The sequence below is a fragment of the Pholis gunnellus genome (genome assembly GCF_910591455.1).
Source record: "Pholis gunnellus genome assembly, chromosome: 3".
Taxonomy (NCBI): domain Eukaryota; kingdom Metazoa; phylum Chordata; class Actinopteri; order Perciformes; family Pholidae; genus Pholis; species Pholis gunnellus.
In genome coordinates, this window is record NC_136529.1 from 14612727 (window position 1) to 14636957 (window position 24231).

A 24231-nucleotide genomic window follows, 5' to 3' on the forward strand; every position below is an offset into this window, starting at 1 on the left:
AAGGTTGAGCTTCTCTTCACAAAGTTGCCACTTTGGAGCAGCGTGATTACATCTTATTGTGAAAGTCGTACCGGAAGTGGTGTCTGTTGACAGTGTGTGTGCGTGCGTGTGTTTTGACAGAGCGCAGCAGCTTGTCTGTCAATGAGGGCGCTGAAACACAAAACCTTTCTTGGAAACTGATTCCTGGAACTTCCGTCAGTCCAAACTGAACTGAGCTGTTTTCTGTCCTGCAGTTCACTGAACATAGAGACACTCAGTCTCACAGCTTCACTCACTGCACACCGCCGCCAACATACACGGATACACAGATCCCAACAAGGAATATTTTCTCTTTCTCGCCTTCATTCGACACTATTCGACTATGATGAATAAGTATTTACTGTGAAAATCTGTTGGATTATTCATTGGACTGTTTTTTCAACAGTTTACCAAACTGGTCGCGCTCCATGATTTTCTTTAATTCAAGGTAACATTATTTTAAACGAATGACATAAATATGTGTTCTGTTTTATTCTAAATTGTATGCGAGCATAATACTACAATAACCGTTTGACTGTTTATCAATTAGATATTTTTAATTATGTGTTGTTGTTGTTGTTTTTTACTAACATATTTTTTTTCATTTAGTCCGTTTGTTTTATAATGTAGGCTACAAGTACTGTACAATTTTGAGGTAAATAATTTTGAGGTACTTTACTTGAGTATTAACATTTTCTACTTCATACTTTTACACCATAATTTAGAGGAAAACATTGTACTTTTCACTGAACTGCATTTATTTACTGCATTTATTCCGATCAATATTACAAAATATGATCAACAAATAATAAATGATACATTGTTATGGATGAAGGTAACACGTTATGATCCCTTGGTGAAATTCACAAGCTACCCTTTAAAGTAATCAAAGTGTGTCCCACTTTTACCAGCTGCGACATTAAAGTGACGTACATTTGAAGGAATTAGTAATTACAATTCAATAATAGAATAGTATTCTGAAATAGGGTATTTTGCACGTTTACATTTTGTACCTTAAATATGCTTTGAAGCTTATACTTTCACATTTGAAATGCATAACTTGTATTTGAGTATCTGAGTAATTGCTAATTTTAATTAAGTAAAAATACCTTAGTCCTTCTTCCACCACTGCTGGTTGCTTGGTTTTGTGCTTTTTAGCTCATATCATTTCAATATGTTTGCTACTTTTACTTGAGAGAGTAACAGAATACAATATTAGTTTGCACAAAAATCTCTGTTCGATACCAAACATGCAATGTTACACGTATATCATCAGGGCTCCTGTCATTCAGAAATGGTTGCCCGAGCAATGACCATTTTCCATCATGAGGAACGAGGAGCTTCATGCCGTCCCCGGCCCTCTCCTTCAACCATTGACCCAGCAGAGGACCTCCGCTGCATCACCACCACTTTCCAGTATCTACAGACTTCAGGTACACCAGCAGTCTCACTGATTTTGAATTCACGTTTTATTTAATTGAAATGCAACATCTGACTGTTTTGATTTGATTAGATATAAGTGTTATTTATTTAATATGGTAAATACTTGCAGAGGGGTGATATTGTGGCACATGCTTAGTATTGTGGAAATAATTGAGGAGTCAAAACTAACCCCAGCTACATTCATGTAAAGGTAAAAAAATAAAAACTGATATCCAAACCTTCTGTCTGATCCCAGGCTGGTACTGGCGCTCCATCTCAGCGAGTGAGGCCCGGGAAGCTCTCCTGCAACAGTCTGAAGGCACGTTTCTGGTGCGGGACAGCAGTCATCCTCAGTACATGCTCGCCCTGTCAGTGAAGACCCGCTGTGGACCCACCAGCATACGCATAAACTACAGCAGGGGCTCCTTCTGGCTGGACTCCATTTCCCCCAGCCTGCCTCACCTGCAGTCCTTTCCAGATGTTCTCAGCCTGATACAGCACTACAAATCCTCAGGCCACACGTCACAGGGCCAGGCGTCTGATGACATCCATCCCCAGACAAAGCCTGACCCTGCCAAGCACACGGCTAAGGACAGCGTAGTGCCTCTAAAGCTGGCGCACCCCCTGCACAAACCAGAGGCCTTCCCTTCTTTGCAGCACCTGACGCGCCTCACCATCAACAGACACGCAAACTGCCCCGACCAGGTGCCACTCCCAAAGCCTCTGCTGCGCTACCTGCAAGACTACCCTTTCACCATATGAGGGTCTCTGTCCCTCTGGTGCAGGACACAGGGACAGGAACGTGGGTCAGTGTCACACTCCATGACCACACACTGTGAATCTGGGACAGTTTGACACCCCAGGCAACAGCGGATGTCCCAGAGGGAGCATATTGAAATGAATGCGCTCAGTCTTACTACAGTGATAATATTTTGTATTTTTTCATATGTTGATTTCAGCTACTGTAAATTGAATTGATGTCTACAATGCCAATATGCGAGTTATTTCTCTTTATCTGGGCCAGTTCCCACAAATAAGAAGAGAGTTATGTAGGTTTTTGCATGATTCAGACCACTGGTCCCAATTGCTACTGTTTGCTTTGTTGTTCCTGCAGAGATATCATTTGAAATAAGTTGGATTTGTGTCTGAGGATCTCTGTTTTCTTTGCATTGGAGCTCATTATGTGGGACCTGAGGTTTGCAAAGATTTGGCCAACAAAGCAATGTTTATTCACTCTTCATGAAATCAATGAAACCGATGAACCTAAGCTAAGCTAAGCCAGCAGTGATACACAGGGCACAATGAAGGTCTGCACACTGTTAGGCTCCTAAATAAATGTTAATTTCTCATTTTAAGACAATCTTTCATTCTGTAAGATCTTCTTCGGGCATGCCAACAGTAATCTCATTTACACAATTGGGCACAATTACAGTCATCACAAAATCTCTTAAACATGTCTTTTTACCCTTTTTCTAACCGTTTGTCATTATTTTGTTTGGATTAAGGGAGAGATTTGTTCCCCGCTGAGTGTCACTGTTATGACTCTACTTCTTTCTGCATGTCTGTATTTTATTGGACATGCTGAAATCTAATCACAGTATAATTAAGAATTCAGACAGTTGAGAGTACATTGATAAGACAAGTTATTACTTATTTTATGAGGTCAAGCTGACTTACTTGACATGCAGATTGGAAGGTCAGAGGTGGGTGACAAGCAATTTTAAAAGATAACACAGTCTTACGTGTGTATTTAGTTTTTCTTTCATGTGCAGAATGCTTTTCCTAAAAGATAATTTCTTACAAAATCATTACCAGCATGAACATCAAAGGCTGTGGGAAAAAATGGTTGTTGGCTATTTAAGGACATCTGTTTACAATTGGTTTTATTCTCAGAAGAGGAGCGTATGCCTGTGAATTTATTTTGAAATAAACCTTTAAGAAATGTTTCTCTTTTTTCAAAGTGTTTCCTTTTTCCCTGTTGAAAGACCGTCAACTTGAACATCCAGATGAATGTGAGGTATTAGCACTGTTTTCACGGAAACACGCCTGCGTTGGTTTCCACGAGGTAGAACTGAGCAGTACTGAGAAAGCCTCTTATCAGGATTAGAGAAAGAGCTGCAGTTATTAATACACTTCTCCACCAACTGAGAACAGACTCTCTCTCTGTCTGTCTCAATCTATCTGTGTAGGACATTTAAACATTTTCAGCATCATCAAAACACTTTTCTCATTACAATCTTTCTCCAGTTCATGAAAGCAGATAGACGTTTCTGACCAGCAGTCAATATCAACCTTGATCTAACTGAACAACTGACAGATGACAAGATCTTCAAAAAAACTGTAGTTTTTGTAAAAGTAGCAATACAACAGGTATTGTGTAATTAAAGTATTAAATGTAAAAGTACTTATAATGCAATAGCTTCTTTCAGAGTGTTATTTCATATATATATATATATAATGTCTTTATAATTATATGTGTCAATGTGTGAACAGAAATTTAATGTAGGTGGAGCTAATTTTAACCATAATGCTGGTAATGTAACAAAGCAACTCATTTTATAAACTCAGTATATTCCATAAAATTAGAATTTTCAAAGTAACAAGGTATACCATGAAAGTAAAGGAAGTCTAGTAAAACCTGCAATATTTCCCTAAACAAATTATAGGAGTAGAAGTATAAGGTTGCACAAAGTGGAAATGCTCAAGTTAAGTACAAGTATTTTACATAGCTGGATTACCAAGTGGGAACGCCCCAGGTTCACTGCATGTCAACTGGTCTGTGGTCATTTTATTAGCTGTAAATGTGTGAGGTAAATTGCACCATTGCAGCACAATATCAACCAAGGTGGGTCCTATCGGCCCTGCCTTGTAAACATGAGAGCATGCACTACTAAAGCACATCCGCTGGCATTTTAATGACAAATGTGTAGATTTATTGCTTGATCTTGAGAATGTGTGTCCAAATCTATTTTCAAAAACCTTCATTATTTTAGCTAATAATGGCCTTTTTGAGGAAGGCATTTTGACGTGTCACAGTAGAAGAGGCACATGGTGTGAGTGACAAAATGAACGATGGCTGCTTTACTTTCAGGGTCCTTGTATTGTGCATGCTGGCCCACTGTCGTGATTTATACACTGGGCCTGAGCAATCATTAATGTTATTAGTAACACCTGTGCTTTTCCTAATTGCAAGTCAAAATGTCTGCTGTGAAAAAGCCTATTGTGCTTAAAGGTTGCATATTCCTAAATTAATTTGTGTTTCATAGAGAATCTTATTTCATCAAACTACAGATTAATAATGAATTACCATACATGAAACCTGGGGCCATGCAGGCCTATTATACTGGGGAAAGTTGTGCACATTAACAAACACCAGATCAGGACATGTTAAAAATGTAGCAACATATTCATCCTGCACACCCACAAAACAAAATACAATTACAACACCAAGCAACTATATGAGATCACAACAGAAAACTCTAATGTTGCATGCGCACATGGTGTAGCTAGTGACTTTGTTACTTGTATGCTACCCACACAAACAATATGGCATTATTTAAGCTGCAACTTTGCAGAATTCAACTATATAAGTCTTAATTACTCCATGAACAAAACGCACTGAACCAGCAGAAGAAGAAGAGATTCTCTTTAAAACAGCCATAACCATAAATCATGTCTTAGCTTTGCTGTTTTGAGATCAAAAGTTGTATTCGAGGGCATATCAATGCTGCCAATGGCTCCTGTAATTTCTCTGGATAACTTTTCAGTTTATTCCAGCCAACTGTATTAATTTGCATGGCATGGAGGAGCATATGCACCATAGAAATAGAATAGGTCAAGGTGAGGTTTTGCAGTTATGACTAAAATTGAGCGGTGGAGTGGTAATGTTACGAAGCGTAGAGAGACAGAGTAAATAAGTAAAATTTAGCAACTTAATGCTACATTCACAAACTCTTGTCACACCATAGGAAAGCACATTGCTACACCAGATGAGTGAGTACTTTGTCTCTTTTTCTGAAACAAGTGTAGCATTAAAGCATGGTGGAAATAGCAAGCTAGCAAGCTAGCCAACAGCTGGCTCCAGTCTGTGCTTAGGGGATGTTCACCTGTTGTGATATGGTTTGCTGGAGGTTTTGGGCGGTAACTGCATCATCCTTAAAGGACATTCCCTCTAAAAGTGTACAATTTTGTTGATCGGAAAATAAATCTTTGAATTATGCAGTGTTTCATCTTCATTTACATCTACCCAGTAACATATATACTGATGCTTACACCTCTGCTGAAAGTATTGCCTTTATTATGATACCAAGATTATTTAGATAGACCTTGTAGTTGTAGAGATATTTTCTATTCATTGTGGTCATGTCATTTTCAAGCAGGGGCCTGAGCCTGAGGCCTATACGGTACATTAATGTTATCTGGATATTGCAAATGTCATAATGCCTGGCAATGATGTTGCTGTTCTGTATTATTGTGTTTGACAAAAAAAAAAGATGTAAGTGTCAAAAATAAAATAATGACCAAATGTATAAATATAACCAAAACAATCAGATCAACAACAACATATAATAAATACTGTATGACATGTATACGGTATGTTTTTTTTAATGTTTTTACAATAGTGTATTGTTATCCTCTCCCCACCCCCTCACTTCCCTCCTGTTAATCCTCCAGCAGCAGCAGCGCAGTCAGGAGCAGCGACGGAGGCCAACAAAGCACTACTTGGAAATCAGTTGGATAGATTTTAAAACCAATCACTAGGTAAGCGTGTTGTGTTTACCAGCAACGTTGAGATGCACTACCTGCTCAGTGTGATTTAATGACTATAATATCGTTGTATATATACTGTTAACCCATATTTTCATCCGATATACTGCTGACGCTAGCCAGATAGCTAACGGACCGATAACGTCGCTTTGACTTCCGTTATGCTAAGCTAATCCTGGGTAGCTAGCTAGCCGGTTTGTGACTTACGGGAAAAGGCGAAGTTTGGCTAAGTGGGTGTTACGGGAACAACAACACTGCTGTGGTATGTTGTGTATAATATCATAAATATCGCGCATGTATCCCGTTCTACCGTTGAATAACATCAAGAAGATGTAAACTTACTGCATTATCCGGCTAATGTTAGCTGATGAGCTACGGTAGCTAGCGTCAAGTCTATTGTAAACAGAACGTCCTCGCTAACTGAAATCTAGGTCAGCGTACACTATGATTCACAATCGTTCGCACCAGCTAGCTAAACGTAAACTTTTAGGTTAGTTTAGTCAATGCTCTGCTGGTGATGTGGGACACATTTCTCAATCTTGATGCCGGGGTGGGTCAGAAACACTGGAGCGGAAATGTATGATCGTGGAAGAGAGTTCCTAGTGTGACTTTACGTTTTAAGCGTTAATCAACATAAGGGGCATGGGCTCTCGACTTTGCCTGCTGTCCACGTGTCGTACCATGTATATAACCTGATGTATAGCTGACTCACTACGAACAGCCGTGGTGTTGTTGCCACACGAAGCTAAATAGTTAGCCTCGGGTGTTGGTTTCAGACTGGGTTTGGCGTTATGTCAACACAGCTGAAGCTAGTGGCTGCTCATCGTCTCTCGCGGAGGTAGAAGTTGCGTAACTCCTCGAATGCGATCAGATTTAACGTCCCTGGTAGATATAGTTCTCATCTCCTAACCGCTGTTGTATTCTGTCCCTTTCTGCAGCTATGGCAGCGATCAGGAAAAAGCTGGTAATAGTGGGAGACGGAGCCTGTGGGAAGACCTGTCTGCTCATCGTGTTCAGCAAGGACCAGTTTCCAGAGGTCTACGTGCCCACGGTCTTTGAGAACTACGTTGCTGACATTGAAGTCGACAGCAAACAGGTACGAATGACTACAATCAGCAACATGTAACTTACAACATCAGCTGAGTGCTGGTTGTGTTCTGTCTCCACTCCCTCATACCAACCACCGTACTAAATGCGTTTTAAGTCACACAAATTAATCTGACATAACTTCTGATTTACTTTCCACTATTTCACATGTCTAAATTTTGATTGTGAAACGTCTGCACTATGTAATAGTCCATATGGACACTTGTTATTCAGTTGTGTATGTTGTTAAAGGCACTACGTAGTGCATAAGTTACATAGTCTATCATTTCTATTAACACACAACAATGCAATGCATCTGATTTCATAGATGAAAATATTACATTTGCACACATGCAAAATTACTATAATTCAGTAATTAACTGTAAATTGAGATTCGGTGTAATGAATTAAGATCAATTCAAAACATGATTTGGCCCAGATTTGAGCAAAATCAAATACATTTCAGCCATCAATCCGTTCAAAACAGTGACTGCTGAGTGCACCACCGTGAGAACATGGAGTATTTTTGAATACAGTGTATTGGTTTGTATGCACTCGTTATGTCCGTATTACTTCAGACCTATAGCATCGTGAACATGGTTTGGCTTCATGTGGTTGATACGTTTCTGACTCTTGTGGCAGGTCGAGTTAGCGCTCTGGGATACAGCAGGTCAAGAAGACTACGACAGACTGCGCCCTCTCTCCTACCCAGACACTGATGTCATCCTCATGTGCTTCTCCATCGACAGCCCCGACAGTCTTGGTAAGTTCAAACAGAGAGCTGACAGTGTTGTTGTTTGTGGTACAATTTTCCTTTCTTACATGTGCATTTCCTCTAAATGCCAGCAAATGTTTTTGCAAAAGGATTATTCAAGGAGTAAACACAGTTCAGGTGTAGTTTCAGTTGTATTATTATATTTAGAAGGTGAGACGACGGACCAGTCGCACACTTTAAAAAACACCTCTGTTAAGAACCAGCCACAGGCACATTTTTTGAACATGAAGCATTTTAGCACTCCTCCTCCAATGGTGATTGTATCATAAGTGAGTTTTTTGCCAACTTCTGTACATCACAACTGCAAACACACTTGACAAGACATTTCTCGCATTATGAAATCTGTGAGTAACCTGCACCATGTAGCCGTGTCTATGTTCTGACCGATGGTGTCTTTTATCCCCTCATTTAGAGAACATCCCTGAGAAGTGGACTCCTGAGGTGAAACACTTCTGCCCCAATGTTCCCATTATACTCGTGGGAAATAAAAAAGACCTGCGTAACGATGAGCACACCCGGAGGGAGCTTGCTAAAATGAAGCAGGTAAAACAGTTTAAAACAAACACAGACAGTCTGCTCGTGGTGAATGCCTGTTTCCTAAAACTCATCCTGACTTTTTCCCTAAAGGAACCCGTGAAACCAGAGGACGGACGGGACATGGCTAACAGGATCAGTGCCTTTGGATACATGGAGTGCTCTGCAAAAACAAAGGATGGCGTGAGGGAAGTGTTCGAGATGGCCACCAGGGCTGCACTACAGGCCAGGCGGGGGAAGAAGAGCAATAAATGTGTCCTACTGTAAACGGGGGCGCGAGGACTGCTTCCTACAGGGGGAAAGAAGAAGGAGCATTAGGTCAAACCTACCCCCAAACACACCCACACAAAAGACTGTTCTCCCCAGTTTTTACTAAAGGTGTAATGCTTTTACCTTTTTTTGTCTTAAGCAAAAGTAGTCAGGTTCTGTCAGTATTCAATTTTGAGGTTATGGAAAATACTTTTTTTGTACTTTAACATGAGTAAATTTGCCATAATGAAGCCTCCTTTATCAACATGTACTATGTAATCAAAGAGGTCAGCGAGGGGACCGGCTGTGTCACACCTGCCAACTACAGTTAAGTGCTAACGCCCCGCCTGCTGATCTGAGGAATGTTTCCACAGCCAACATGGGTGAAGTACCTGTACACTGTGACCCATAGTCCTTTAACTATTTCAACAGACAGACGCACACATGAAGTCAAATTTTTGTTTGTGTGCTTCCTATACGAATCCTATGTGCATTATGATCACTTGCACAATATGAGACTGGAAACTCATTTTGTTAAAACGCAAATGGAAACTTAGTGTTTTGTGTAATAAATTACTTTGTAAGAATCTTGATCATTTGCATCACTTACTTGCTAAACACGGAATGACACATAACTCGGTGAGTTTGTTAGGCTGCGATACGGAATAACGGTTTCCTTTAACAAGAGTACGAACAAAGCGTTTTCAACAACACAAGTGCATTTCAGAGTTGTGGTCAGGGTCCTGGATCAGCAGACAGTTGTAGATTAGTACAAACCAATCTGTTTATCTCTTCAATACAGCCTGACCAACTCAGGACCTTTCAGGGCGATGGTCCTTTTTGAAACTTTGGTTCATAAAAAGATATTTACTGAGCCAGACATTATCTGTGATCAGCTAATACTGTTGAGGCTCAACTTGTCTGCAGTGTTTTATTTGACATTCATGCATATCAACAATACAAAGTTGCAGATTCTGTTCTTTGGTATTTTAACAAGATTGGTATTTTCTTTTCAAACAAAGCGCTGACATCCATCAGTTTGAAACAAATATTTTGTAAGCCCCATTTACATCAATAAATATAATCACCTCGGTATAATACAATTCAACAGCACCTCAAAGCTACAACCTTCAAAAATGACCATGAAGTTGAATCAACACCTAAAACAATTGGAACAAAAGCTGAGCGCTATAACCATGAAGCTAGAGTTTACTGTAGGGCTGTGGCGTTGGACTGCATGTTTTAGCTAAGTGTACCTAATAAACTGGTTTTGTGGAGGAAAAGTATTTGACCAGTTATATTAATCAAATAAGACTACGGTAATCTTATGTTCATTGTTTGGATTTTCATGTGCGGATGAACTTTTGAAAGGCCACATTGGAACATTTGTGGTCCGAAGGCGAGAACAACAGCTTCCTCTTGTGTCTGGTGGGACAACATCTGCAGTGGTTGATGTGGGATTTCTTTTTATCCAAAAATATATCTACAGAGTGATGCACACTTTAACTTCATAAGACATATATCAACGAGAAAGCAAGTCCTATGTGGTTTATAACCCCACTGTGGAACAAAAAATAAACATTGCTCAATACTGTCTCATTTCTCTGATGAAGAGCTGCATCCAGGCATCAGAAGCTGTTGTGATACTCATCGTCATTCATTCTTCTTGGCTGGAAGTCGTGAGCGGGCGAGAAACACCGGTAGCAGAGCCAGTGCTCCCAGAGCCGCAGCCACTAGTGGTCGGTAAAAAAGCCAACCGACTCCGATGGTGAGAAGGGACAGAGAGCAGGAGACGCTCAGGGCGAAGATCTTCAGCCCCACGGACACAAGCTCTCTGAGGACAGGAACCCAATCCACTGTCGGCACACAACACAGTGTTAAGAGCGAGAGACGCAGGGACACACGTCCATGTATATGACGTACAGCAGCAGTGAGTGTTTGCTTACCCAGTGTGTAGATGATGCGCATGGTCAGCTGGATACTGAGGAACATGAGGGCCCAGCCTGCAGCCCTGAGGCCCCATGTCTTCTTACTGTTGTACTGGAGCTCCTTCTCAAAAACCTCCTACAGAAAACAATACAACTGCATCAACTACCAGCACCAAAGAGCAAGAGGAAAATATGTCACTAGACATATATGGTTGTGAATGTTACAATGCTTCTTTTTTTCCTCCTAAAGAAATCAAATGGACAAAAACCAACGCATTGTCCAAGAAGCTAAATAAAATCCACTGTGACCTCTGCAGAGAGCTGCTCCGGGTACAGGATCTCCAGTGTGTCTCCTGACTTGGTTTTAAAAGGCATCAGCTGCTCCCCACTCTGCATGGCCACAATGCTGACCTGAGAAACACATTGAGACGATTGAAGACATCACGTGCACCGTAGAAACTGAATGGTTTCAATTACCGCTGAAACGATCAGTTGATTATTTGATAGTCAGAAAAATGTTATGCAAATACCTCGATTATTGGTGAATCGTTACAGTAATTTTTCATGCAAAAATGTCAAACATTCCCTGGTCCTGGCTTCTCAAATATGAGGAAATGCCACTTTTCTTTATCATATGTGACAGTGAACATCTTTGGGTTTCAGACTTCTCATCGGGCTGACGGAATCTAAATACTAATTGTATATTTTATATACTTTATCCTACTCTTTATAGTATACTGTTTTTGCAGGGAGGGGGGGTTTATACAAGAAATCAACATACTTTGACATGGCATATGGCATTTTATAGACCAAAAAAAAAAATGTGTGTTCGTTACAGCCACATTTTCAATATTCCCCAAAATTCTACTTACGTTAAAATTAGGGCTGCGACAAACGATTATTTTCCTTATTGATTAAACTCTTCATTATTTTTTTATTCATTATTTAAATTGTAAGAGAGTTCTCAAAGCCCAAAGGGACATCTTATATTTGTGTGATTACACCTACAACCAAATAAACAGATAATGCAACAAATCCTCTAATATGAGAAGCTAGGACCACTGAACGTTTGCTAAATGACTTAAAACGATGAATTTATTATCCAAATGAATGTTGCTTCATTTGCTGTCGATCAACTGGTCCATCTCGTTAAAATGCTCAGGTCACTTATCAAAGATGTTGATGCATGTGATAAACACCAACATGTTGGCATTACATGGTCAGGACACAGTGGGAATGCTGCAGTGAATACTTAAAGTCAGTGATCCACGGATACGTCAACGTGAGTGAACTAATGTGGTAACTGGTCATTTGCAGCACTCACAGTTTGAGCCCGGCCGAGGGGAGACGTCTCCCCACTCAGTCCAGCAAAGGAGAATCTCACACGCACATCCCCAACCTGAAAACAACAACCAAATACAGAATAATGTACAATAAATACTGCACTAATTTAGCATACACAACTAGAACCCAGAACTTTATGTATATGGGAGAAGTTCCCATCATAACGCTCACCTCCGGCCTGCGCGGGTTCCGAGTGTGATAGAAATAATCGTCATCGATGCTGAGAAAAGGGGCCAAGTTAAAGGTAGAAAAATCCCTGAGGCTCAGCGTCTGGAAGTCATTTATCTGCTCCACCAGGCCTGAGAAGGAACAGTTAACTAAATGTAACGGTGTGACACACAACATAGTATCTGTGTCATGTCTGCATGTTGTCGTCAGTGAAGATACCTTTAGACAGACTGAAAGGTCCGACTCCGACTTCAGGAGCCACGACGGTGACACTCTCAACCGACATGGCACTAAAATTCAAAGATTAAATTAAAGATTAACTAGACATAAACAAACACACAAAAATGATATTTTGAATACCAAAGAATATAATAGACCTATCTTTAAAAACATTTGAATACCTTGGGTTCTGGTGACCAATTTCCTTATCAAAATTACGACCGTTGACCAACTCTGATTTCCACTCCGTGTCTAAAGAAAAGGAATCAGAGCTTCAGTTCACATCTAAACAATGGAAACAGCTTCACCCAGAGTCCAGCGCACCATGTTGTTCCCAGACACCAAGAAGAACAACTCACTGTAGGTGTACGTCGTCTCAGTTTTGGTCTCACCGTCCTCTTGGTAGTCCCTGAAATGAGTCACACAGTCACAAACTCACCTCGGGGGTGTATCATGCTCTGTAACATTTTTACACATGGGCCCCACCCTAAAAGTTGACATAGGCACACAACAGACTTACTTGCTCTCCCGGTACTCCACCCACTGATACATCTCCACCTGCCTCTTCAGCTTCACTGCCTGCACCCCAACTCCGTAGTTGGGGTCATGGAGGGGCTGCACAGACACGGGTGTAGAGCATTCATCACCTGAAGTCACATTTACTTCACTATCGCTCTAACTTAGGAACTTAGCTAAACAGAATAAAACATTAAATTGGGTTAGAGGGTTATAAGAGAGAAAATACACAATATACTGACACAGGATTTCTGAGATACAGATATCATTTTGTGAGAGTTTAAATACACTGATAAAAATGTAGTGAATTTGATTTGTTTTACTGAAACATATACATTTGGGTATATGAGCCGCTGCTCTGCACTGCCATATACGCCAGTTACAGCTTGTAACGCCGTACAAACAGACGGCATCGCTTCAGGAGCGTAGCGCCCAACCTCTGGTTCCCCCTCAAGTAAACACTGTTAGCTCTGTCAGCACTTTCACCCTAATTTGCACTGTTAGCCCCGTTAGCTGCCGGCTCAGCCGTTGCCATGTTCAGAGCCGTTGAGAGGCAATAGAAATGCTCCCAATCTTGTATTTAGCACCATGTGTGTTCATTTGTATTGATCTCTTTTCTCCAGTGTTTCATTAATCAGCTGTATGCCTCACTGTGTGGAAGTGACTGGTATCGGTCTGTCATGTGTAAGGCAACATCAGGCTTGACTTCAACATTACTTTCCAAACAAATAGTTACAAATTAAATACATTGTCGCGGTGTGGTTGGAGAGAGAAGATTGACAAAACAGAGAGTACAGTGTACCTGTGAGGTGCGCAGTTGAGAGGACAGGTGAACTAAGCGGTTGTTGTTCTGCAGGTCGAGGCTGGAGAAAGGCTCCAACGACACGACCTGAGAAAGACCCTCATTCAGGGAAGAGGCTGTTTGCAGAGCCCGTCCCTGAGATCAGAAACAGAGAGTTAGTCTGCTGTTACATCACAAGGCAACATAGCACAACCATTTGTCTTTAATAGTGTGTATTGTGGCTTTGATGCGATTTACATAAATGCAGATTATTTTTTTCCCCCACTGTGTGCGTATTTCTTACCTCGTTGGTAAAGAGAATATAGATCGAGATGAAAAACAGTCCGACACCCACAACTGTTCCTCCTGCAGTTTCACCTAATCGCTCCAGGAATCCAGGGTTGGACTTAACAGATACACGCTTGTGTTGATTTGGGTCTGAAAACTGAGACAAACAAGAAGAAGAAGAACTCAGGTTGAGCTCAAAATCCAGAGGAAAGATGGAGGACAATGCTGACTCAATATTATAAATTGTGGGTTCATGTTTGCCTTAACTAAAAGGAACAAGTGACAGCCGAAACACTAACGTATGTCATAAAAACTTCAAATAACTATTTTATCATGTCTATTATGATGTGATCAACTAAAAGTGGATAGTAATATAAAACAATTGCGGTTGTTCTGGTACAGTTCATGAACTGCTAACTCAACATAAAACTGTCAAGAGTATTGCTTTTCTCACCTGATTAATAACTCAGTCAGTGTGATGAGGCCAAACTGGCTGCATCAATTCAAACTTTTAAGAACATTTGTTTAGATGTGGTCGTCTTTTGCTATTGACTAAACCAGACTAAAGGAAGTCCACTATAACTTTACCAGACTAAAGGTAGTCCACTATAACGTTACCAGACTAAAGGTAGTCCGCCATAACGTTACCATACTAAAGGTAGTCCACCATAACGTTACCAGACTAAAGGTAGTCCGCCATAACGTTACCATACTAAAGGTAGTCCACCATAACGTTACCATACTAAAAGGTAGTCCACCATAACGTTACCAGACTAAAAGGTAGTCCACCATAACGTTACCAGACTAAAGGTAGTCCACCATAACATTACCAGACTAAAGGTAGTCCACCATAACATTACCAGACTAAAGGTAGTCCACCATAACATTACCAGACTGAAGGTAGTCCGCTATAACGTTACCAGACTAAAAGGTAGTCCACCATAACGTTACCATACTAAAGGTAGTCCACCATAACATTACCAGACTGAAGGTAGTCCACTATAACGTTACTAGACTAAAGGTAGTCCGCTATAACGTTACCAGACTAAAGGTAGTCCACCATAACATTACCAGACTAAAAGGTAGTCCACTATAACGTTACCAGACTAAAGGTAGTCCACTATAACGTTACCAGACTAAAGGTAGTCCACTATAACGTTACCAGACTAAAGGTAGTCCACTATAACGTTACCAGACTAAAGGTAGTCCACTATAACGTTACCAGACTAAAGGTAGTCCACCATAACGTAAGTGGACTACCAGACTGAAGGTAGTCCACCATAAAGTTACCAGACTGAAGGTAGTCCACTATGACGTTACTGAGTGTCTCATGTCAGCGAGCTAACGTTAGGCGTTAACGGACACGCCTCTTTCGTGCTGTGCTCATTTTACTCAGTGAATAGAAAACGAGTCGAATTACTGTCACAACTTGTTAAATGCCATTTTAAAAAGCAAGACATTAAACTATCTGGGGTGCTGACGTTATGTCCCCGTAAAGAATCGACTAATGCTAACGCGAGCTAGTTGTTAGTTAAATTAATTAACAGCTGAACCTGAACGATAAGGTTAACTCATAACAATGCGGTAGTTAATGCTCTAAGGACGCGGTGACGTTGATTGCAGGAACAGTTAACGTTATTGCTGATCACTTAAAACTAACTCACTCTAACTCACACTTACTGTCTGTGGCGAAGACATTTCTCTGACTTCTTCACCGCCGCAGTCAAACAGTAATATCAGCTAAAGTTGGAGCTCACAAAGATGCCCAGCGATTGCAAGTTGAAACATCCACGGTACACGAGAGAGTGACACTAATGCACTTTGATTTATATCCGGGCGTACACCGGAATCCTCCCGGGGAGGCGGAGTCAGAGTAATATATCAGAAGTATTTCCCACCATGCCGTCTGAGTGCCACGGCGTATTTTACAAGCACACCCCCAAAGAGTCTTTTCCGATCCAAACGTCTCCGTCTCAAGGAATTATGGGTAACTGAGTCTTTTGCAGTACCTGAGCTTTTTAGTGCTGCAACTTCTTCAGAAATGTCGTTTACTTGTTTGATGTAATTTAAATTATTTTGTTTTTCGTTATTGTTGTTGTTGAGAGTTAATGTATTTTACAATCCAGAATTTAAACCTTGTTGGAACGTTAAACAATCATACGACATCTGATTTTCTGTATGTGTGTTGGTCTCAGTAGTGTTGGACTTAGTATTATTTATATAGGCTACAGTACATATTTGATGTAAGTTTTGTACTATGGTACCCAGTGATAATTACCTTAGTATAGTATTTAGGTACAATTTTTAGGCAGGCCTACTTGTATTTTACTTGAGTATTTCCACATTATGGTAGTTTTACTACTCCACTCACGAGAGAAATATTGTACTTTTTACTTTACTCATATAACAGCTATAGATACTTTACAGGTTAAGATTTTATATAGAAATACATGCAATACGCTTATAAAATACAACACACTGTTAAAAATTAAAACAGCGGGGGCTTCTTTTAACATTTCTGATGTCTGTAAGTTCTACCAAATAAACATTTCCCCTCTTAACTTCTCACATAGTTTCATTTTAATATGAGGTAAAAATACCTAATATTTCACAAAAAAGCTAATATCAGAGATACAAATGAACACATACTTGTGTATCAAAACTATATTTTGTATTCTTTCATCTTCCATTAATCATCTCACGACCAACGTCTCAAATTAGCAGTCAAATTACACATTGTTGCATCAGCATCAATCTGCTAATATCATATATATATACTGTATATATATATATCACAGGGGACATTTACTGCAGAACAATTACATTAACTTTGATACTTAAAGTGTATGTTGCTGATAATAGTTTTGTACTTTTACTTAAGTAGATTTTTTTATGACAAATCTGAATACTTTGTCCACCACTGATGACACCATCTTCATTTGATACCTCAATCGGCAATGAAAACCCCACCTCTTACAGACAATCAGACACATACACACAGACACACACACGCTCACACACACACACACACACACACACACACACACACACACATACACACACACACACACACACACACATATAGCACAGACGTGGCAGTCTTAAGAGGATTATTGCAAAGGGGAACACAAAGAAATTAGTGTCACTTATCATCATGGTATCTGAATACAGAAATGCACACAGACACATTCATAATACTGCAACAGGCTACACTCTGGCTACACCTGGGACTCAGTGAGGCAGAGAGAAACAGGTGGAGAGACTGTTAGGATGGAGGAATATGATATTATTGTGCTTGGAACTGGACTTAAGGTAAGATAACTTGTATTCATTGTAAAATAAGTAGTCAACTGTATAAGGAAAATTACACGCGTCATTACCTACATTACTATTAACATTTTGTACTGAGAATCTAAAGAATCACCTTTTCTTTCCCATGTTTCCTGAACTAATGTTACTCTTTAACACTTCATAGGATGAGTGGTGGTTAAGTTTGTTCATTAGTAAAATGGTCACACTTGTACTGATCATTCACATGCAGACCTTCTGAGCTCCTGTTGGCTGTTAAATGGATTTACACCAATGAAATGATGTCATTATGCTAGTCTAGATCTACAGATACACAGTGTGTCACAAACTGCTTCACTGTCTCTCTCAGGAATGTATCCTGTCTGGTTTAATGTCTCAAAGTGGGAAAAAGGTTCTTCACATTGATAAGAATCCTTACTATGGAGGAAAGAGTGCATCCATTTCTCCCCTTGAGGAGGTGTGTTCACACAAACACCAGCCAACATTCTCCATCTGACAAAGCTGCTGCTACATCGCTCATTTGTCGTGTTTAATATTCTCCTACATTTACAGCTGTTCAAGAAGTTTAAGGTCCCGGGACCTGCTAAGTCTATGGACCGTGGAAAAGAGTGGAACGTCGACCTTATCCCCAAATTTTTTCTCGCCAATGGTGAGAACAACGTGCATGTGAACTTGGGATTTTTGTAGTATAAATGAGTGCACTGTCATTTTCTGTAGCCTCTGCTGTGTCTTTGCATCAGGTGAGCTGGTGAAAATCCTGGTGCACACTGAGGTTACTCGATATCTGGACTTCAAAGTTGTTGAAGGCAGCTATGTATACAAAGCAGGCAAAGTGCACAAAGTCCCCGGCACTGAGGAAGATGCCATGCATGCTTCAGGTGATAAACCTGAAGAATGATTAATGCACAATAATTAATCATAACTAACTTTAATGGCGTTCAATAAAACATTTCTGTTTTAGATCTGATGGGCATGTTTGACAAGAGACGGTTCAGGAAGCTGCTGCTCTTTGCCCTGAACTTTGACGTGAGAAACCCTCGGACCTGCCAGGACGTGGATCCTAACAAAATGACCACACGGGACCTTTTCTGCCGCTTTGACCTGGGACTAGATGTCGTGGAGTTCACAGGTCATGCCATTGCCTTACACAGCAGTGAGAGGTCAGTCACAAGAATCGCAAGCATAAACCAGAAAAAAAACAACAATGTTAAATCCGTCCTGGTTTGGTTTACTGTCTCCTGGTGACCCTGCAGTTACCTGGACCAGCCGTGTGGAGAAACCATCAGACGGATCAGGCTGTACTCTGAGTCTCTGTCGCGCCACAACACCAGTCCATACCTCTACCCTGTGTACGGGCTGGGCGAACTACCACAGGGATTTGCCAGGTTACAAAATAATCAATCACATTTCTCCCTGAATACTTACAGAAACAAGTTCCAGTTTGTCTTCTCATTACATTCAGCGCAGTGCGATCAACATCAAGTAGGAAACGTGGTGTGGGATTCTGCACAGTGCAACAGAGAATGTAGTCACTATGGATCATGTCCGGTTCATATTAGCCAACCTGAATCTGTGTGTTTCAGACTGAGTGCAGAGTACGGAGGAACTTTCCTCTTGAACAGAACAGTGGATGAGCTTGTGATGGACGGTGGCAAAGTGAAAGCTGTGAAGTCTGAGGGGAAGGCAAGTGTGTGTTCCCGTGGAGGATATAGGTAGAGAAGTTGGGATGTTTGGAGAAAATGTCCTGTAGCCCAATTGTGCACTGAGTGGTTTTGTCTTTTTGTCTTTTTAACAGCTGTTTCACTGTAAACAGCTCATCTGTGACCCCAGCTACGTTCCTAATCGAGTGAGGAAAGTGGGGCGTGTGATAAGAGTCATCTGTTTATTAAATCATCCAGTTAAAAACACCCACGACGCTCACTCCTGTCAGATCATCATCCCTCAAACTCAACTCAACAGGAAATCTGGTATTTTTTCTATTTATCTCTCTGCTACAGCGTGAGAAATAAATCATGTATTCACGTACATGTGTGTTTGCAGTCCACAGATTCTTTGTAAATAAATGATTTATGTTGAACTTTGTCCATGCAGACATTTACATATCTGTAGTGTCCTATGTCCACAATGTGGCCTCAGACGGGATGTACATCGCCACAGTGAGCACGACTGCAGAAACCAGCAACCCCGAGAAGGAAGTTGAGCCAGGGCTGGAGCTTCTCCAGCCCGTCATGCAAAAGTTAGTGACACATTTCAATCTTTAATGTCACTGTTTACTTTTTCATTTACATTTTAGACAAAATGTAATTGATGTTATTTCCTGTCACCTCCCTGAATCTAGATTTGTTTCAGTCAGCAACATGCTAGTTCCCAATGAAGATGGAAAAAAGAGTCAGGTAAGAAGGAGATTTCTTTGCAAAAGAAATACAAAATGAAATGGTGTGAAGTGTGTCCAGTACTGGTTCAATGATGTCTCCTCACTCCCCTGTCTTCATTAGATATTTGTGTCCCGCTCATATGATGCAATAAACCACTTTGAGGCTGATTGTGAGGACATCAAAGACATGTACCGCCGGATAACAGGAGCAGAGCTCAGCTTCGGAGGATCACAGAGACACCAGTCTCACAACTCCGATGATGACTGAGAGAGACTTTCAACATCAGGACCAAATAATGCAACAGCTGGGAGGCCATAATCACAGTATGGATGATTAACCCAGCTGTAATGCATCGGGTGTGTTATGTAGCATGTAGAGTGAATTGTGAGTATACTGTGTAAATGTTTGGTGTCTAAGTTGTTTTTGCCATTTCCCCTTTTTGTAAGATTCTGTAAACCGCTGACAATTTGGAAAATCATTTTTCTTTTGTCCTTTTAAGTTTCAATCATCTGCATTTTCAATGGTTTGGTATGAGACAATGGGATGCTCTCTAACAACCAATACAACTTTATTTTGCTACCAAATAAAATCCTGAATCAGAATGATAATAATAATAATCAGAATTCCTCTTATCTTTGTCCATAAGTCCATTTTTGTTAGACACATCAGCTGAAACTGACTGAAATTATGATTATTACTTTATCTCATATAGACAGCTTCATTTTCAATACTCAATTATTAACTTGTCAATGTATTGTAATCTGTATTGTATCCAACTGGAGCAAGTTTGACTGGAATTATTTTATTCCTTTAATCAGTGCCACAATTCCTCAGCAGTAGCGGGTGAAAGTGATGACCGACAGGGATTTAAATATTTGAGACTGGCGCGGGGAATGTGGCACAGAGACAGATGATTAAGAGATGAACCCCAGTGTTGTGGAGAGGATTTGTGGATTCTCTTATCTATGGGAGCTTATGTGTGAGAAGGACAAAGCCACTGAATGTTGTCGTGTGCTGCACACAGGCAGCTTGTAAGAGGCAGCAATGCTGGAGGCCGAGGGTGGACAGACGCACAGAGAAAAGAGGCTTATCCAAATGAACGACAGTCACCACCAACACCTCGGGCAGAGGGCTGGAACATATTCATACAAAAAGAATTTTTACTTCTTTTATTTATTTTTTAAACATATAATCACTTATCTACTGCAAAGACAACAGCGACTCTTTGTGTGTTTTAAAATAATAAATATTCCGTATTCCTGGAAAAGCATTAAATTCATGACTCTTCAGCTGTTTGTTGCATGTAAAGCCTTTAAATATATATTTAATACACATAACACAGTATGTTTATATAGGAACAGTGTTTACAGTGATCAGAGCCAGCTCACTGCTCAGATCACTGGGTGACGGCAGCTGCATTTAACATCTTTGTCTACAAAAAATAACAGTTGTGACCAAATAAAGTGATTCTTCAGAGCCGTATGTCGCAGAGTTTGTTCCTTTGGAAGCTTCGTGAAGAAGGAGAATATCCATCTCACAGGCCTGGGATCATTCAAAAACCTCTGACCTCCATCTGCAGAAATCAGTCCTGGTGTAGTTTCTGTTGACATCGCAACACTTATTCCTGGCTCACCTCCAGCGCCGTGCTGACGGGCGGAGGGATCAGACCCGCAGCCACCACCCTTCGCTCACTGGTCAGGAAGTTGAAGGTTGCACATGCATTTGGCTGCAAAACAGCAGAGATGAAAAGAGAAGACAGAACGGAAGATTAGGGCAGCTCGATTAGTCTTAAACTGTTGTTGAAAGTCTTTCATGCTGTCAGGAAGAATATAAGCACTTTAATGAGACACTGAGCAAACTTTACCGTGTCCTGCACCTCCACAGCGATGCCTTTACGTTTGAGCAGAGCCAGAACTGAGGGCTTAATTCTTTCAACACGTGCGCCTGTGCCCAGCACGATAATCTCTGTATAGCAGCAAGAAAATAAGTCAAATTATATCTTTTCTTTGGTTAAATTCACGATGTATAAACCTAAATGACTGACGAAGTCCAGCCAAAATATGAATAACTGCATGGAAATTAACTTAAATTGGGGAATCTTTTGGAAGAATGCTGTTCATCACACTTTGGTATCTGTACATCGGTGTGCTTATATTTTGTACCTATTCTTGGTTCAAGCATGTGGAAAAGTGAGACACTTTCTTCTGTGATGTCTTCATGACTGCCAACCTGCAGAGAGAGAGAGAGAGAGAGAGATAGTTGTTTAAATTCGATACAAAGCAGTACACAACACAACAAACGATGAACTGCCAAGCTACTTTGGATATGGATCTCACATTCCACTGGAGGATAGCAGGAGGCAGTACGGCACAGGGCCCAAACACTTTGTTGCCGTCGATGTTGAATCCTCTGGAACTGTAGCTGTGGATCATCACCCCGCTGCCCGGCTCCTTCTGCATGACGGACACAGAGGTACGTTGGTACATTTCATCATCGCTGGGTCCCAATCTATGTGCACGGCACAGAAATGGGCTGCAACAAAAGACAGGTAAACTAATTACAACCAATGCCATTATTAAGTACAAAAAACAGGTCATTTCTATTATTTATTGTGAGTATTAATAGTGCAAAGAGTGCTTGTGGCATGAAACAGTCTCTGTAATTATGTGTTTATTGCACTGGTCTTATCTCTATACATTCTCCATCACTTAACATTTCACAAAAAAAAAGAGGCTGCACTGCAGAACTTTTGCCATGTGGCCCAATTTCAAAGCCAACAAATCCAATGCCAACCTACTGACAGGGATGACAGCCAAATGCTTTAGGCCTGTTCCTGCAGAAAAGAGGCAGCCAAGAAACAAACAAACATTTCTGCTCGTCTAAAGAGCCGCAGCTAATTTTAGCCTGTTCTTACGCTTTTGCTTGCTGACTGTTACAGAAATCTGAGCTCAACAACTTTTAGTTTTTTGAGATGTGATGCGCTGCACTTTCTTGTGAGCTGCTGCCTCGCCAGCTGGTTTCTAAAGCAGCTAAGCAGAGGACTCCTGGAAACTGAATGTAACTAATGAGATACTGTCTGGTGTGCTGTCTTGATGCTTGTTCCTAAAGGGAATCGTGGCGTTGTAATGAAAGGGTAAAAAAAGCAGAAATGTTAAAATAAACTCCACATAGGAGATGTCAGAATCAGCACACACGTCTTATCTCAAAATGATATCATAATGTAATCTGCAACAGACGACCAACCTATTTTTAAATCATGTCTCGTTTATTGCACTGTGGTTATTGTAATGCAGCATTCACCTAGTCAAATTCCTTGCATGTGTAAAGTACTTGGCAATAAACAGTTCTGATTCTGAATAAGATATGCATCTATCTTATCAAAACAATGCAGCAATCAATAACAGGAATACAAAACTAAATGCTAACAAAATAATACAAATAGAGCAGATTGTATGTTTCTGTTAATCTCTCTCAGGTTCTCTCTCTGACTGTTTATCGTCGTTGTTTTGCACCTTAAATGTTGACAGCTGTGATCAATGACTACCTATTTTATGAACACACACACTGTATGCCTACACACAAATATCTGTCATTTTTTGACTAAATGATGAATCAATTAATGAAAAAGATATGATGATAATGATAAATCTATAGTTAAAATGATGCTTAGAGAGTAGGATGGATGGATGGACTACTTTATCTCAACCCGGGGGTGAATTCTCATGTCACAGAAGGAACCACACTGGTGCAAAAAGGATGCAATCTAAGGTTCCAACTGTATTGGTGAACACACAGGAAGTCAAGAGAAGAATGTGTGCTCCCATGACATAATATGATCTACATTATAAAAGAACATGACTGTGATACTGATTGTATTAATGATATATTTTTGATTGTGGGAATAATGCTACACAGAATGTCTCTAGAGCAGCATCGCCTCCGTTGAGTACAAATTGTATTCGAGCATGTCAGACTCCTGTGACAGTGGAGGACTTTCATGACTATAACTTCTTAATGTCCTCGTCTCCACACAGAGGTGAGGAAAGACAAAAAAGGGGGCAGTTGCTTAAGCGACCCCGCATGTTTTAAATCGTCACTTTAAATGAATCACAAGATTTGAATTGATCAACTACCACACCTTGAGACAGCGGGTCCTGCTCTGCACGAGAAGAGAAACCCCTGTGTTGATCTCTGCAGGAGGAATCTGGTACACACCGCACTGGCCATGTTGACAGAGTTCACCAACCGACGGGGGACAGAGTTCTGTGTAACACCAGCCGCTGGCTTCCGGTGTCGTGCAACGCTAAATCGAACACGTTTTATTTCAGGTTCAACACGCTTTACGACCTGGTCATTTACTGTTGAATAACTTGTATTCACCATGGATATATGTGCAACTCTATTTTTATATTAAGTTATCTGATTTCACCAGCTAAATCCTCAGCTACTAAA

General features: G+C 40.6%; 5 protein-coding genes across 6 annotated transcripts; 3 read left to right on the top strand and 2 right to left on the bottom strand.

Annotated features, from left to right (window-relative positions):
* The first annotated feature begins 317 nt into the window (after window positions 1-317).
* On the top strand, window positions 318-3370 carry LOC306693919 (cytokine-inducible SH2-containing protein-like). Its single transcript, XM_079156596.1, has 3 exons — window positions 318-466; window positions 1295-1451; window positions 1697-3370. The coding sequence occupies exons 2-3, from the start codon at window positions 1313-1315 to the stop codon at window positions 2200-2202; spliced, it is 645 nt and encodes a 214-aa protein (XP_079012722.1). The 5' UTR covers window positions 318-466; window positions 1295-1312; the 3' UTR covers window positions 2203-3370.
* A 2733-nt stretch (window positions 3371-6103) lies between these two features.
* On the top strand, window positions 6104-10314 carry LOC306694219 (rho-related GTP-binding protein RhoA-B). The gene is made up of 5 exons (XM_079156973.1): window positions 6104-6201; window positions 7146-7303; window positions 7936-8056; window positions 8481-8611; window positions 8696-10314. Exons 2-5 carry the CDS (start codon window positions 7148-7150, stop codon window positions 8867-8869), a joined length of 582 nt encoding a protein of 193 aa, XP_079013099.1. The 5' UTR covers window positions 6104-6201; window positions 7146-7147; the 3' UTR covers window positions 8870-10314.
* On the bottom strand, window positions 9769-15909 carry tmem43 (transmembrane protein 43). Of its 2 annotated transcripts, none has more exons than XM_079156969.1 (12): window positions 15770-15909; window positions 14112-14252; window positions 13829-13963; window positions 13031-13125; window positions 12870-12919; window positions 12693-12762; window positions 12511-12581; window positions 12295-12422; window positions 12104-12178; window positions 11089-11190; window positions 10798-10915; window positions 9769-10707 (listed from the first exon to the last, which is right to left on the bottom strand). In XM_079156969.1, exons 1-12 carry the CDS (start codon window positions 15791-15793, stop codon window positions 10505-10507), a joined length of 1212 nt encoding a protein of 403 aa, XP_079013095.1. In that variant the 5' UTR covers window positions 15794-15909; the 3' UTR covers window positions 9769-10504. The 2 variants fall into 2 exon arrangements, with proteins under 2 accessions (XP_079013095.1, XP_079013096.1); XM_079156970.1 differs by having other exon boundaries at window positions 15776-15901.
* Window positions 15910-17365: 1456 nt separating this feature from the next.
* Window positions 17366-20064, top strand: LOC306694003 (rab GDP dissociation inhibitor beta; the record flags this gene model as incomplete). Its single annotated transcript, XM_079156697.1, has 11 exons — window positions 17366-17407; window positions 17754-17861; window positions 17957-18053; window positions 18145-18282; window positions 18366-18564; window positions 18658-18789; window positions 18988-19087; window positions 19200-19371; window positions 19496-19640; window positions 19743-19797; window positions 19900-20064. 11 exons carry the CDS (start codon window positions 17366-17368, stop codon window positions 20044-20046), a joined length of 1335 nt encoding a protein of 444 aa, XP_079012823.1. The 3' UTR covers window positions 20047-20064.
* Window positions 20065-20085: 21 nt separating this feature from the next.
* ndufaf3 (NADH:ubiquinone oxidoreductase complex assembly factor) lies at window positions 20086-24021 on the bottom strand. Its single transcript, XM_079156699.1, has 5 exons — window positions 23918-24021; window positions 22116-22311; window positions 21942-22008; window positions 21644-21744; window positions 20086-21505 (listed from the first exon to the last, which is right to left on the bottom strand). Exons 1-5 carry the CDS (start codon window positions 24004-24006, stop codon window positions 21398-21400), a joined length of 561 nt encoding a protein of 186 aa, XP_079012825.1. The 5' UTR covers window positions 24007-24021; the 3' UTR covers window positions 20086-21397.
* Between the last annotated feature and the right edge of the window lie 210 nt (window positions 24022-24231).